The following is a 17077-nucleotide window of genomic DNA, read 5'->3' as shown; positions in this document are numbered from 1 at the left end:
CTTACCACATTTAGGACATTTAAAAATTTTAAATTCATAGCTTTGGAGTCCAAGTTACTGCAAAAGGCCCAAGTCATGTCAAGATTTACTGGGGAAAAGGAGCCAGATTTTTATTTTTGTCTTCTGGGGAAGTTTATGATAGAGTGAGATAAACATCCAAAATAGTTAAGGTTGTTTATCCTGCATCACCAAGAAGACATTCTTGACATCACTTGTATACAACTGAGCAGGGGAGCTGCTCAATCAGCACTGACAGAAATCCAACCCAGATCACCTGGCCTCTGGGCATACAGGTCTTACTTCAGTGTGATAAAATCTGCTTCTGTTGGGATAAAACCTGAACTGTTCATATAGCTCCTCCTGCCACAAGACAAATTTTGGTGCATAAAGATTCCTCCTGCAGTTGTACTCATTCCAGGGAATTATTTCAGGACACTTTACTTCACCTTGACATATATCTGTAGTTTCTTGGAGCTTGCAAGGAGGAATGAATCCTACAAAACAATCTGGTGTCATGCTTGTCCAGCGTAATGACTCAACTATCAGCTCCAAATCTGCAAGTCTTAGACTTGGAGAGCGGGGATCCTGGAAGTTGCCAGCAGGTCACTCAATCCACACAATATTTTTCAACCAATACAGAAAATATTCCTGTTCTTTTTTGAGTCTTTGGTTTAGTGATGTCTACGTGAAAGTCACCCCCCTGACAGTAGGAGGAGGGAGACATGCTGAATGCAAAGAGATTGGAAGGGCATTTCTCTAAAACAACTGGAAGTACCAGACTTGAAGTTGACTAGGGAAGAAGAGTTCTTGGCTGTGTTGATCAATAGTGCTGACATCTACTTTGTCCTTTACCTATGCAGCAAGCTCCTAGGTTTGGTAGTATATATGCTGCTCTTTGTATGATTATTGATTGAAAAGTTTACTCAATGTATAAAAAGCTTGATGTGCACTTTAAAAGCTTCTCTCACCCCATTCTGCAGTAACAAACCCTATGAACGTGCATTTACTTTCCTCTAATTCTTATCTTATGCACATATAAGTGACAGACACTTGTTGCAGTGAAAATGTTGGGATTTGCACTGCAGGATGAGTTTTTTGCTGGTAGATGTGCTGGTAGCAAACAGAGGAACTCTAATTATCACACTGGAGTCAAGGAAAGCTGGAGCATGACTCACTTAGGAATGCTTTGTCTTCCCCTAATTGCATAATTACCTTAGAGAGCTCACTGGCCATTTGGCATAGAGGTCATGCCTGTTTCCTTTGAGCACAGGAATAACTCCTCCTAGATACTCCTAACAGGATAAAAAGGGGATGTGAGAAAGACATATGGCCGTGGCCCCACTTTTCCTCTATGTAATCCAGGAGCAGTATTTGTGCACAACTACAAAGTCCTTGATTCTCTGAAATGAGGAAGCCAAAGTTGACCATTCTGTAACATAAATTAGCACTTTCACCTTTGCACTGAGACAGGATCTGTATTGACAGGGATAGTGTGATATTCTGGGTTCTTTGGTGCCAGTACTTGTGACATCTGTTTTCTAATAAACAGGATTAAAAAAGAGTGATGGGGTTGCCACAAGAACAGGAATCTTTCCCACTATACTCATGTGCTGTGGAGGTAGCCTGACTGCTAAGCAAACAAAACAGAGATCTCCTCAACACCTCATTCTCACAAGCAATAAAAAAAAAAAAGATACTAGTATTATAAGTGCTTATAAAGCGCACATAAAAGCAGATGGCAAGCTAAGGAAAGAGACCTTAATAACCCATGAGAAAAATGGAAAATGAGCATGTTAGTTACATTAGCAGAATTAGAAGAAGGTTTGTCTGGAGAATTCTCCTGGAGCTCTAGGGAACTCAACAGTGCAGTTTTCAGGGCTCACCCCAGCCTATGTATAGAACTGGTTAAATAAGTCTGCAAGATGCAACAGAGAAAGACAGAACTGAACTATATGGGTAACTGAAGCAAAGATATTTAAGTATCACTGTCTTTAGTCCCCCGATGAACTCTTGCTCTGGAGGACGGGTGGAATCTGTGGTCCCTTTTGTTAACCATTTCATTATGTTATCCAACACTACATTTGGAAGCTGGAATTCTCCTTTGCAAACTGGTGATGGCATCACTGTGCAGTCAAACTTCCATCCCACTCTCTTCACTACTTCTAAGAATTCTCAATCCTTCACTGCACACTGATGCATCCTCCACTCAAAGCAATTAAAGCAAATTTTTTCCTGTTCTCCTTAGAGCCCACCAGCTACTATCCCCTAACTTTTGATGAGGTATAGACCCACTGAGCTTAGGAATGGAAATACTTGCAGCTGCTACACCTCATGCTGACCCTAATGCTGGCAGTGTGTTTTAGAAATGCCAGCCTGGTTGGCCCTGTGAGAGCTGTGCGTGAATATGAATCCAAGTGGTCTGATGCATCTCTTAGTGTAACCTTTCATGTACATAGGCTCCTCAGCTGTGTGTCTGGATTGTCAAGAGTGTTTAGGATTACTCATTTATTTAGGGGGCTCATGATGGTTACTTAAACCTTTCCTTCTTTTTTTATCAGTGTCTTCTTAAATGGTGGGGCGTGGTGCAGTTAAATGCTAGCTGAGGTTGCATTAGGTTCCACTTTTTGTGAGAAAACTCTAATTAGAAGATTGCCAAAGTGAAAGTTTTTGCAAGAGAAAACAGCTCTAAGACATCTCCAAGCCTCCTCCAATAGTGGAGCTATTCTAATATAAAGAGTGCATCACTCTGAAGCAAGCAAAATGTTATGAGGAGAAGAAGGAAAATTAATTATCTTGATTCCTAAGCTGAGAGAGAACTGGCCAGCAGTTTATCAAATCGAAGTCTAATATCCAAGACAGATTCTATTCTCATGGATAAACATCTCAAGTACAGACTGTATTAGAGCTATATGTAACTTAAGCAGCTGACTTCAGAGAAAAATCAGGTTCTAGGTCCCAACTGTTTTTGTTATCAAACAAGAAACGGGTGACACCTCTGCTCTTTTCACAGTTTTTTGAATCATTTTCCTGAAGAGTCAAGGAGTTAACATGCCATACTGTGGGTAGCTGCCCTGGGGATCAAGGAACACCAGACAGAGTCTATAATAAAACCTCTTGCATTAGGATGGCGGCAGAGGAAACTATATAGAAAATGCCGTCCAGGAAAGAGTTCTTAGAAGATGAAGTAGGGATTAAGCCAGAGCCTATTTTACCATTTGCTAAAACACTCAGTGCATTTGCCTTCATGGGTTTTGCATTCCACAGGACTTCATGCTGGGTTAATAAAATCCCCCTCTTGAACAGGCTTTGGAACCTCAGACAGCCACTGACTGCCCATATGGCAGAATTTGACTACTGCTATTAGACAGCTGTGGGAAGTTGAGGACAAGAAAGGATAGACAGCACCAAAATCTTATGAATATGTAGGCACAGAGACAGACACATAGCCATGTGCCTTGCCTCATGGCAGGAGCTTCCAAAATATGTTCCTCATCAAAATGTTAGGGACTGCTTTAGTTTTTTTCTTTCAGGAACTGCAATTGGCACTTCTGCTTTTTGTAGGTGATATGCATGTGATTTATGTGTGTGATTTAAATTGTCATACACTCTGAGCTTAAGTTTCAAGTTCATTTTAAAACAATTAGCACACCCACAAGAAAAACAGCAACACACCACATTTCTGTTGCTCACAAACTTAAGGCAGATTGAGTTTAGTGCTCTTCCTAAGGGAAGAGCACAGGGAAAAAACTACATGTTTCCCTGTAACCCAATGCCAAACCACCGCTCTCTGTTTTGAGTAGCAAATGCCATTCCTACTGCGTCTTAAAGCCCAGACTCCGTTTCTTCTCTCAACATGCAATTGTGTATTTTGGTACTGCTCTCAAACAGCAATTTACCAGAACAAAGGAGTTATCTTTATGACACAGCCAGGGAAACACACAAAGAACAGGAAGATGCAGCTAATCTAAATAATGACATTTAAAGCAAAATAGCTATTGGGCTATAAATAAACAATATAAAGTAAATATCATTATTTTTATTAAGAGAAGACACAGACTTAATTCGTGGGGATAATGTCATCTGCTGTTTCCTTACACTTAAGTTCTTATTTTTTCAGTCAAGCCATAATGCAAGATTTCCTACTTTCTTCAACTTTTTACACTATGAGCTTTTATATCACTTGCTTTGGAGGAAACTGCAAAACTCAGATATGTAACTTTAGGAGAAAGATCAGATTTTCTAAAATAGTAAAACTGCTCAAACCGCTTGTTTTTGAACTGCGCAAATACACGCATTCCTACAAGGTAGGAAAGTAAACATACACACGACTGCATTAATTAAGACAATACTTAGTTTCCTGCAACAGAAAGGAATTTTCTTATTTAGACTAAGTCTTTAAGGATGCGGTCTCCCATTGTGTGTACGTGGTTGTGCAAAGCAAAGCAGCAACCTCAATTTTACAGCGAAAAGCACAAGGATTGGTTCTGACCTGGTGAGTGAACGGACAAGGAATTAAACAATCCTCTAAACCAAAGCCAGAATCAACTTTCTGAGCGCCAAGCTCAGCCAGTCCCGCCACCTCACTTTTCGGCAGTACAGTCCTAAAGGACCTGAGCAGAAGCCCGATCCACGCGCCTTTTTCCGTAGGGATTGTCTTGTTGAGTATCCTGGGCAGGAAACTGCTCAGCCGACTTACAAGATTTAAAACACGCACTCGTGTTTCCCCAGGTCCCAAGCCCAGCCCGCAGCCCTGGCCTGAATCACTTCCCCGGCGGAGACAGCAAAGTGCGGGAGCCAAGCGCCCCGGAGCGCCTCAGCCCTCAGCACAACACCCGTCCCACAGCGCCACAGCACCGGGCCCCGCACCGGCCCCCGCCCCTCAGCCTTTACCTGCTGCTGGGCGAATGGCTGGGGGGGATATCCTGCACAAAGCTCTGCTCCATGCCCGGGATCCTGGCCGGGCTGTGCGGGTGGTAGGCTGTCAGCACCACGCTGCCCGAGTCCTTCATCTCCATGGTCATAGGCACATGTCGGCCCCGCTGCTGGTGACAGAGGGAGCCCAGGGCAGGGCGAGTGACCCTGTCACAAGCAGCAGCGCATGGCCCGGCTCGGCGGGGCTGTCAGCGGAGCTGTGGCACCGACACACGGCTCCCCTCCCTGTCAGCGAAGCTCGATTAGCATATATTCAAAAACACCGCCCACAAAACAACCCACGGGGAAGTTACTACGTTCCTAGGAAACGAGAAACCCGAGGTAATCCCGCAGTCCTTCCTCCCCGAACACTTCTTCCCCGAATAGTTGTCTACTTCCTTTTTTTTGTTTTGTTTTATTTTATTTTATTTTATTTTATTTTATTTTATTTTATTTTATTTTATTTTATTTTATTTTATTTTATTTATATTTTATTCTGGGTGGACTTTTTTTTTTCTTTTGTTTTGTTTTTGTTTGGTTGGGGTTTTTTTGTTGTTGTTGTTTTATTTTTGTTTCCTTTTAACAGCAAATTCGTACTCCTCCTCCTACTCCTGAGTTAGTCCTGTCTAAGTGAAACGATCTGCTGGCTGTGCGAGCGGAGAACACTACTCAAACACAACTCATGGTTTGGTGGAGCAGGGAGTCTTACAAGGGATGCAGAAACCGAGCGGGCTCTGCTCCGTTTAAATCACCAAGCGGCGGGAGCTGTGATTTCCTTACATGCCGGATCATATCTGTGGCAGGGAACTGCACTTTCTGTCTCCTGAAAACAGATTAAGCTTTCATTTTGCCTGATGTGGCTGTGTACATTATTAGAAAGGCATTGGAAAATGTGTGAATTATTTTTACAAGAGTGTGTGTTTGTTTGAAGCAATCCTGTAAATAAATACACACCAAGATGCTTGATATTTTTTCATGATTTAACTTGATCTCTGTACATTAACTAAGTGCTTTTCACTCAAAAGGAGACAATCAAGAAAAAAAAATTAGAGTCCGATTCTGGAATAATACTCAGATAAAACTCTGTAGGACAAAGTAAGAAAATTTGCACATCCCTTTATTTTCCTCTCCCACTTCTTCAGTGTTTGGGTTTGTTTTTTTTTTTTTTTAAGAAAAGTTTCTGATAAGTCCCAATTCCTGAAAACTACTATCCTGCCTAAGAAATCATGTGAAGGATGTTCCTGATTTTACTCATTGGGCCACAGGTTTCTGAGCACCTTTTGAGCACAGGTGCGAAAGACCAACCTCCCTGCACCTTTGTCACAGCTGCCAGCTGCATCCTGAGCACAGCTTCTCTACAAAACGCTTGTTGGTCTTTTCTTTTGCATCTCCCTGGAGTGAGGGTGCTCTCTCCAGCACTGCTATACAGTGCTGTCATTCTCTTCAGCTGGTGAAGCAGCTCAGGTTTTGAATCATAAAATGATCTTCTCACCTCCACCTTCCCCCTGAACTGGATATCCTACCTGGAGGGACACAGTGGTTTCAGTCAAACACCTTGCTGCGACTCATGTAGGCAGTGCCCAAGTTAATTTTAAATTAGCCAGCATAGGACACTGATAAAGGTACACTTGGCAGCACTACTTGCCAGACTCACCCAGGAAGCATAAATATTTGAACGTACAGAGCCTCTAAGCCTGCTCTTGCCATGCTGTTAAGATATCCTGGATTAAGTGTTTTAAGGCCGGGTTGCCCAGGATAAAATCACAGCTGCTTTCATGGCAGCATGGAGGCATTCTGGGAGACTGTGCAGCCACGTAGAGATGATAGAAATGGAGGAGAAGGCTCTGAGCTATCTCTGGCAGCACCACTTACTGCCCATGGCACTGGGACCATATGCCATGGTGCCACCAGTGATGGCTGGGGTGAATGCAATGAGCAGCATTCTGTGACTACTGGGGTATTCAGTCCTGTCCTGGTTTTACATTTTCCCTCCTGGACCAGAAGATAAGAAATCCCCTTCTCTGATGAGGGGGACTAAATGGTAAATAGAAATTTATATTTGGCACAAATGCAAATAGATATTTTGAATATCAAAATCGTATCAAACAGGATCAGAGAGCAAAGATTTGATAAATATATGTTATGAAATATTTGGTGACACCCTTTAAGGATGTTCTTCACAATTTACTTCAAAAATTAAACACCTGAAAAAGCACACATAGTGGAAGGAACCAAACACTGTCAAAAAGGGAGGGGGTGTCCTTTAGGAGATCAGAGTGCTGACAAAATATTGGCTTTACTCCAGGAAACCCTTTTTTGTCTCCTTTCTATCACAACGCTAGTCTTCTTGCAGTACCATCAGCCAAAAAGTGATGATTATGTGCTTTAAACTATGTGTAGATAAGCCCATAGTAGAAATCCAATATAGTTTTAGTATTATTTTTATTTTCTCTTTCCATAATAAAAACCCTCAAACACTGAAATGACTTAGAAAGCACACAGATGCCATCTCAATAAAAAAATTACATATAAATAAAGGAGGCCTGCACTTATTAAATGGGATTTTCTCTCGAAGAAAAATAAACATGGAAGATTTTATTTGGAGATTTATAAAGTGCTGATGCACAAATTGGAGGCTTATATGGAAATGGCAGACTATTTGGCACTAGTACAAATAGATATTTTGAAAACTGATCAACCAAAAGACATATATAACAAAGAGAGCTAAAAATGTTTATATGCCTAATGGCTCCTGGGGTTAAATATCTGCATATTATTGAAACCCCAAAAATATGCTAAATCAACTAGACACACGCATCAGCCTTTAAAAGGACTTTTAATTAGGCTAGTGATACAGGCATAAGAAAAGTGTATGAGACAACATGAGCTAGACTCTTCTTCAATTCTATCTGTGCAATTCTGTTCCCAATGGAGAAGTTATTTTCCTGGTTTATAAAGAAGCAAGTAGGGAAGTATTTAATCCAACATGTTTGTGTTTCTGCAAGATTCCCTTGAATACTACATTGTGGAGTACTCAGTACTCTGACAGTTCTAATTGTTTTTTCTGATAGTTAATAGCTTCCCAGACCTTTAAAATAGTATGGAAATGCCATTTTAGTGAGAAAAAAATATTGTGAGGATACTTTTGGTGGCAAGCAGTAAAGTGAAGGTGCGGCAAGAGAAGAGTCTGTGGGGAGTCTGTGGCCCATGATCCCATGAACAACTGTCTTGGGCTTCGTAGGAAGGGTCTTGTGCCTTCAAATTTTATGTTGTGCTTGTGTCAAGGGGAATGCTTTGCACTTTCACACATTTGGGCAAAAATAATTAATAAAAAATAATTGTATAAGGATTAGTGAGCCTGAATTTGGAGAACTAGAAGTGAGAAATCTTTACTGACCTGTTATTTCAGAAATGTAAGTTAGTGGCTGTATATTGTACGATCAAACCTTCAGCTCATCTGTTGAAGAATATGCGTGAGAGCCATATACAAGAAATATAAACACACAGAAAGTCACTAGTTCAAGTTTACTGAAATGAAAAAGAAACTGTCATTTTTTATTAATACCAATTTTGTATTTACATTGAATTAATTAATCACCATTTTGGTGGCAAGATGATGGACAACATTTGCATAGCCCTTTTAATGTTTATTGCTTGGAAAGGAACTATAATGTTTTCAACAGATTTTAAGCAGCCTTTTCTGGTCGAGTTCAAGGGGGTGTTGTTACTTAAAGGAATGTGATTTGTCAGCTAGGGGTTCTTGTCCTGACATGGTGGGAGCTTTCACCATTATATAATAAGAGTAGATCCACAGAGCCCTGGAAAGTGGAAGATTCCCTCTTTGAAAATAAAAATCTCTGAGTATTGAATTTCATTACCCGTTTCCAGCTTAAATTACCCAAGACAAAGACAAAATTAGCAAAACTCTGAAGTTAATTTTGGACTGGTTTAATTTCAACTTGGGTTAGATTAAGTTTTATAAGGAAGCTGTGTAAAGTACAGCATTTTTCACTGATTAAATCAATGGAAAATGAGTGTAGTAATACATAGAAAAATATCATCCTAGCACTGTGTCTAAATTTCTGCATCCTTCTTGTGATAAATTTCGTATCTGTCTGTGTGAAAGTAGCCAGAACCAGAACCACTGTATTTCTTCTTTTTTTTTTTTTTTTTTTTTTTTGAGGGTAGGGGGGCAAGGGGAAGGCAAAGGGTATCTCTTCTCTGTAGTTTTTCATTTGGATGGAAAGGCTTTTCAGGGGTGAGGAGCAGAAAGCCTCCTCACACCAAAGAGTTGGTGTCAGCAAAAAGCTCCTGGGCAGTCTGGGAACAAGCAGTGACACAATGCTGCATAAAAGCCATGAACAGTGGTATGTGCATCTTCTAGTGCTCAGTACCAACTCACACAGTCTGAGAAGGGGCTAACTTTGTGTCAGGAGAATTTTCACTGTGTCTTGAGGTCTGTTTCCTTTCAGATAATTTTATGTGTCATGGAAGATGGTTTAAAATCTTGGTTTAGCCTCTGAACCTTATATTCCGGTGATGCTAGAAGGATTAGCGGGTTTTTTTTCTACCATAAAGGAGAGATGTTTGTGTGCCTTGTTGTGGGCATCTGGGAATGTGAGGGCATGGGTGAGACCCACTGCTTTTATAACACTGAAAAAGCCGTAATCAAAAAGTAAAACAATTAGAGAAAAATCTTTGTTATTCTGCTTTGTCTTTTCAAACTGAGAACAGAAACAATAGAGAAAACTGTTCCTTGTCCTTTAAAAGCAGGTTAGTTCACAAGGCTATTTAAGCAAAAAGAATAGAAATCAGGTATGGTGGCAACTGGTGGTTTTGCAAAGGTTTGTAATTAAAGTATGAAACAAAACATTCATTTTTCTTAAATATAGCCTCACATTTTTCAATTCCAGACTCAATTTAAATATATATCACATTTTGGTAAATTTTAACACGGTCTTCTTTTTTTTATTGATTTACTATGGATTCTTTTTCCTTAAAAATGTACTAAAGCATAGGAAAAAAATTCTTTAGGCAACTTTGTGTACTTTCTTAATTTCTTAACAATGACCCTCATTTATTTTATAGGAGCTCAAAAGTTGTTTCTCCTTAGCCCAGATGAAACTACCCATATATTATTCCCATGTTAATTATGTTCAGAAAAGGAAACTTCCTTAATCTCTCTGCCACAATAGGGCTTTCTGGAGGTTTACTTTGAGAAAAAGCTCATATCCTTTCATTCATCCATGAGGTTTATGCTCTTTCATGACATGTTGATCTAACCACTTCAGCTGGGACAGCTGACATCCACAGCTGAATGCTGTGGTCTGTTGGTTTGTTGTTTTTTTTTTTTGTTCTGAGGCAGTAAGTTAAAATTACATGAAGGAGTGGTAATGTGGTTAAGCTAAGAAAAGTAGCACTGGGAGAGGCTGGTTACTTCTTTGAAATGTTCCTCTAAGCACAAGCTGAAAATGGGAATTGATTTCTGCAGCATGGAAGGGGAAAAATGATCATGGATAGACAGGAATGTGCATTTTCAGTGTATGTGTCTATGTCCTGATACCTCTGAAAGAGGAGAATTGGATTAAGTAACTGAATTTGGTACAGCGAAATTGAGTCCTCATAATCAGATTATACTTTTTTTTAAATCTTTATAGATTACACATCATACAAATAGGTTAGTAATGAAAAATGAAATAAGAAGATAGGTTTTTGTATAAAAAGCCAGCCAGCCAGAGATTTATAACTTTATTATTTTAAAAAGTACCTTTTTCCAGAGGCCAGTCAAACTCCTGAGAAGCTGTGTGTATATGTGTGTATATGTATTTGTTTAGGATATGTGTATATATTCACATTACACCTCCCCACACTCTGCCTTTAACCACCATTTTAACATTTAGGAAAGGTATACTTTTTTTTTTTAAAAAAAAAAAACTAAAAACGACAAATGCAATTTCTGAAGTTATTACTGATTTGTGAATCTACCTTTGCCCTTACAGCAGCACATTGGTAGTGTATCTGAACACAAGAAGAAGACTGTTTCCCCTTTCTTTTTACAGTCATAAATGACTTCACATTTAACATTTTTGTGAAATTTTTGACCCTGAAAATACAACATTTTCTAGGCATGGCTTTACGTAAAATATAGTGGGTGTTTCTCCATAACCCTGCCAATGGTTTTTCCATTTTGCCATTTCATAACTGATCCTGTTTCCCAGGCAGTAGCAGTAGACCTCAGCTCTGCTGGTGGATTTAAAAGCTGTACTGAGCTTTATATTGACCAGAGGACTGCTCTGATAATTAAACTGTTCTTTGAGCTGTGTTCTGAGGGATATGTGTGAAACTTGACGAGGCAAGGTAGAAAGGTGTTAACAGGAACCACTAATGTCCATCAGGCACATAGCCAGACATGTCAATATCAGCTATCTTGTTCTGATTGCTTTCCTTTTTAAAATCAAGAGCTGCATTTTATAAAATTACAGAGTCTAATAGCACCATTAACTGGATTTTCCACATATGCATCCAGGGGGTGAAATCTCAAATTCTCCTTCCCATCTAGAGAAGAGCGGTGTATTTCAAAAAGGCATAACTTGCATTTTCATCCTGCTTTCACATTCTTTGGCTTCATGACTTGAATTCCTGAAGTTACTAAATTTACTATTGGTTTTGCTAGGCAAAAGTGAAGAAAGTACTCTTCTTATCTGCTAATTTCTTCACAGTACTGCCATATCACCACGGAAATAGTTATTAAGGTTGTCAGAGGAAATCTTATTCTTGTATTGGTCATGCCAGCATGATGTCTCAGAACTTCCCTGCAATACCTGTGTTAGGTAACTTACTGCAGAATGAAGTGAGTTAGATTCAAAAAGGATTTTGCTTTTTTGCTAGAGACATTTTTATAAGTTACTAACTTTAAGTTTAGATCTGCTGCAAAAGTAAATTGATGTATGTTGATTTACAACTGTTCTTTCAGTAAGAGGAAGCACAAATAAACCAAATTAAAATATCTATAAGTAAATTTAATGTTATAATTCACTTGAAAGTTACAAATTTAAACCCTAATTGTATAATTTATGAACAGTAGGAAGAGGATGTTTTCAAATTTAAAATAAAACAGACTAAATATACCTAAATAAATTTAATATGCAGCAGAAAAGCACTGATGGCACCATTATTAATCTAAATATATTTTAATTTTGAAATCATATTATCAAAGGTATGCATTCACTTTATAGCATTACTATAAAGATACCTGTGGGAAATTTATGTTTCATAAATCCCTGTATGAACATCCTGTGTTTTTAGGGTATTTTAGGAATAAAGACATTGAAATATCAACTGGCAGGAAAGAAGACTGACCTAGTAGAGCAGGGAGCTTTTCACAAGAGCTCAGGGAAAAAAAAAGAGGGTGTATGTTTGGAAAAGGGGGCAGATGACTCAGGAAATGTTTAAGGAAGTCATTAGGTCATGCAGAAAGAAAATTAGAGGCAAAATCTATGTTAGAACTGAATTTGACCACTTATGTAAAGGATAATAAAAAGTATTTCAATAAATAAATAAATAGTTCCCAAAGATGAGGGGAAAAACTGAGGTACTTAATGCTTTCTTTGTCTCACTGTTCTACAATAAGACTGGTTATTCTCAAGGCCTCCTAAGCTGGTAGACAGGGATGGGGAGCTGAATGGACCCCCTGAAATCCAGGTTAGTGGTCTGCTGTGCCACTTGGATGCTCACAGATCTATGGGAGCAGGTGGGTTTCATCCTAGGGTTGTGGAAAAGCTTTCTAAACTGCTTTCCATCATTTATTATCAGTCCTGGCTAAATCCGGAGGTCCCGGATGACTGAAAGTTGGCCAGTATGACATCCATCCACAAGAAGGGCTGGAAGGAGTTTTCAAACTTCCAAAGAAACTTTCCAACCCCAAGTGTGGCCAGTATGAAACATATTATGGCTAAAGTCTGCTCTCTTGTAGCCCTATAAACAGCGTAGTAGAATAAGTAGTAGAATGAACCTCACCAACAAACTTTGTTATGTTGTTGCTTTTATATTGAACCTGTTTTTATTGATAACTTTTCCAATGGTTCTTTAAGTGCTCTTAAAACACTGATTCACGACACAACTATCTGAAAGTTGTTTGTAGCCAAGTGGGGATCAGCTTCTTGTCCCAGGCAGCTAGGGAAAGGACAAGGGGGCATAGCCTTTAGTTGTGCCAGGGGTGGTTTAGGGTAGACATTAGGAAGAAATTCTTCACAGAAAGGGTGATTAGACTTTGGAATGGACTGCCCAGGGAGGTGGTGGGGCACTGTCCAGAGGAGTGTTAAAGACTGCACTCAGTGCATTGGCCCAGTTGACACGGTGGTGTTTGGTGATAGGTTGGACATGATGATCTCAGAGGTCTTTTCCAGCCTTATTGAGTCTGTGATCCTGTGATGCTGTAACTGTGTTTTGTGCAGGAAAATGCTGGGTGCCAGACATAACTATAGAGGGAACTGCCTGACTCACAGTCCTGTGCCCTAATCACATGTGAGGTTGCAGCCTAATTAATCAACAGTTTGGGAAGTACTTTTGTAAAGGAATGGGTAAAAAGATAATACATTTAATCAGCCACAGAAACAGAGTCACAACAGGAGATAGGGAGAGTGTACCATGTGAGCTACAGAAATGCACATCTCCCCTGGAAGTGGCTAGTTTGAGATTTATTCTCTGCAGGGGATGTGTGCCAATCTTGGTGGGGTATCTAGGGAGACCAGAGGGCTTTCCACCTGATGGTTATTTAGTCATACAGATTAGCCCTAAGTGGAAATGCATACATGAAGATGACTTTGTTAAATATATCAATGGTCGTGTTTCTAGGCTACTTTTATGTCACAGTATTGAACATTGTGAACTTAAATATGTTTTAGAAGCAATAGAAATAATTTTTGTCACTTCTGCAAGGAGTTGGTTGCATCACCATAGTGAGCTAAATGAGTTATCATAATCAGGGGGGTAACAAAAATTTTGCAATACCAAGGATGTGGGAATTACTGGCTCAGGAGATTGCAAACAACATTTTAGATTTTTTTTGCTTAACAAGGTCAGGCATGAGCTTTTCCCTTAGTGATACTCGCACAAGGAATTTTGTTTCATAGTTGTAAGTTTTATCAGAGTTTAAGGACATGGAAATTTCCCATTAAATTTTGTTGTTGTACATTGTTCATGGAAAAATAAGTATTCCCAGGGTTATTGAGTCAATTTTGTTAGTGTAAATTGCTAATTGTAAATCTCAACACAACAGAAAAAAATTGCAGTTATTCCAAAGGCATTTCTGCTAGAGGAAAAAAAATAGCATGTAGCCATTATTTATTTGTTTCATTTGTTATTTTTTTTTTCCACATGTTTTTTATCTGTGGCCTCAGTGGGCTACAATCCATGGTATGCAACCCTATCAAAACAAAACAAAGCCCCACCAGGGATGAAATAGATACATTTTCTCCAGATTAATTTAATAGATGAATGTTTCACACAATAAGGGAGCCAAGACTGCAGATGACTTGTTTTTGGTTTGGAACTTCAGGGAACAGATGGGAAAGTGGCAGTATTAATGTACCTTAATGGATCCACAGGACCGCGTTTATTATTTGGCTGCAGTTCAGAATTTATTTATCTTTTTTTTTTTTTTTTTTCAGTGGCTGTGCTCTGCTGAATCACTTCAGAATCTTTTCAGAATCTTTTCCCCTTCATTCTTCTACTGTACTTTCCTGCTCTTTTGATCCTACCTTTGTTGTCGTGGTTACAGGTTTCAGACTCAAAAAGCTTGGACAGTCTCTATCTCTTTTTCGAAAGTGAGTACCATATGGGGACATGCTGAAGGGAATAGACAGAAAAGTGCCCTCTTGGCCTCTGCTTCAGGAGCTGGGTGTACTCAGGAGTATGAGGAGAAGAGCCTGCAGGGCTCAGCTCATGTTCTCTTCCTAACCAGCATCTCCTATTGCTGCTGTTGGAGACAGAGGATTGAGGCAGATGGACCACAGAATTGACCTTCTGACCTTACAGGGAGTTTCTTGTGGTCCTCAGTTCATAGAATGGGTTTTTGTTAACTCTTATTTACTTGTTATTTAAAGTACTCGTACTGTTTACTCTTGTCTGTTGGCAGTGCACATGGTGCACAGTAAGGCTTGGCTTACTTTTAAACACAGCATCAAAAGTCTCTGGGCTGCTACTGAGAATGCTCTCTTTTTGTGTAGGTCTTCTGCATGTTATTTGCAGCATAGCTTTCTTCTACTTCTTGCAAACAGCAGTTTTCTTATTTCTCTCCAGCTGTTTTGCTCTCTGATATTTCATTATTTTCTACTGAACTGGAAAACAAGACAAAAAAGTTAGGTAAAACTTTGAAAGAAAGAGAGAAACTCATAATTTATTAAATATAGTTCAGTGTGAATCCAATAAGGACAAAGAAACATATAAAAAAATACAGGTACTGGTAAATTTGGAGTGTTTTGTCCTCCTCAAAGCCTCATCATTTGATGAAGGAGATAGTACAAGTATTTTAATACATGAAAACACATTTCTTGTATAATCATGCTAAGCATGGATGTCTCAGCAAAGATTTAATGATGCAGGTATGTGGATAAATCTGAATTACAGCAAACACAGAGTTTTATTTAGTCATCCGAGTCTTTACTCAGCAATCTAACTGGCATGTCAAATCTGGCACTTGCTTGCAAAAAAGAGATAAACAAAATGCTGAATAAACCTCATTTTCCTGGGAAATTACTGGTATTGCAACACACAAAAAAGTCTTTCATATGCAGAATGCAAGGCCACGAGTTTTCCTGGGTGATCCATTGTGCCCAAAGTGTGTCTCACTCTTTCTCAAAACAAGAGCTATAAATAGGCAGGCACTTTGTGCCATTTAATGCTGAGTATTACACATTCCAGCAACTTCAGTTTTTGGGCTGGTTATTTTTATTTTCCTTTGTTGTGACTGAGCAAGTGAGCCCAGCCTACTGAAATGCCACTCAATCCTTGAAAGAAAAATCTGGGAATAACATGAAAGCTCAGGAAAGGGCTCTACTTAGAAATATGCTTGAAACAAGGAGGAGAGATTAAAAGTTTAGTTTAGGAAAACTAAATGAGAAGGCTGATCTGAATACAGTGAGTATTTTGTTTGAAACAGCAATCGACTTTTATCTGAAAACCTCGACTTTACATGTACAAAATAAATCCCAGTCCCTAGTGAGTAACGTCAGGAGGGTTGAAGGGGTTTTTGTAGTAAGTCAGAAGGCTGCCTGAAAAGTGTTATTTCTTTTTTTATTTTTAATTTTTATTTTAATATGGTCCCCCATTGTTTCTGTGTCCTGGGATCTGGCACTCAGAAAGCCAGTCGTTTCCTCTAAACACTGTTAGAAAACACCAGGAATGATATGGAACAATAATGTTCCTTAAAAAGAGTTTCAGTTCATGGGAGAATTACTGCAATATGAAGACCTGCTTATAGCACATTACAGTGACTTCCTCACCCTATTATCATTAGCAATACAGCCCTAAAACTTGCAATCACTACCCTGCTAATGAAAAATTCCCAAATCTGCATTCATGTCAGCTTTCCTGGATCCCTCTGTGTTAGCAGATCTTGGTGCAATTCAAAGCCTTTAGAGTTCACCTGACTGCTGAAACCTGTGCTGGACCCAAACTCTGCTGTCCACCTGGGCCTTGTGTTGCCCATTTAGGCAGCCTGGAATCTGTCTGCTTGGGCATCCCACATCCCTTGATGTCAGTCCATGACAAAAGGTTGTTCCTGTTTTAGAGAAAACCACTGGCAGAGCCATCAGCTTAATCTTAGGCACTTCATTAATGGTAGATGTATAGAAGCAGAAAGCCAGAAAAGCTGCGTCATGCTGGGGCAGTTGTGAATGCAACCATGAAACTTTGTGTTTTTGGAGAGTGCACATGATGCACTGAGGGTGCACATGATGTTTTTACAGTTTATTTACCAGCTGTTTTGTCCAGCCTGGTCTGTGAGAGTATTCTAGAAGATAAACACTCAGCAAAGCTGACCTTGAACTAACAAGAAATAGAATGGATTTACTGTCACTCTTCTGAGGATTTAAAAGTTTAGTAATGAATTATAGAAAACTCCTGTTCCCGGGAAACAGTGTCTATGTGGGATCGTAGCTATTCCATA

The 17077-nt window shown here is 39.4% G+C and overlaps 1 protein-coding gene across 2 annotated transcripts in view; it reads right to left on the bottom strand.

The window, feature by feature from the left end:
* The window catches only part of ARHGAP28 (Rho GTPase activating protein 28), a 76722-nt gene extending 71574 nt beyond the window's left edge, over positions 1 to 5148 (bottom strand). For both annotated transcript variants that reach the window (XM_005517249.3, XM_014257535.2), the window contains exon 1: positions 4891 to 5148. In XM_005517249.3, coding sequence (XP_005517306.1) covers positions 4891 to 5021 — 131 coding nt within the window. In that variant the 5' untranslated portion in view covers positions 5022 to 5148. The remainder of the gene's footprint in view (positions 1 to 4890) is intronic.
* Between the last annotated feature and the right edge of the window lie 11929 nt (positions 5149 to 17077).

The sequence above is a fragment of the Pseudopodoces humilis genome, chromosome 1, assembly GCF_049639895.1.
Source record: "Pseudopodoces humilis isolate 2021_Gansu_Grassland_sample_001 chromosome 1, ASM4963989v1, whole genome shotgun sequence".
Classification (NCBI taxonomy): domain Eukaryota; kingdom Metazoa; phylum Chordata; class Aves; order Passeriformes; family Paridae; genus Pseudopodoces; species Pseudopodoces humilis.
This window is presented reverse-complemented; position numbering and strand designations above follow the sequence as displayed.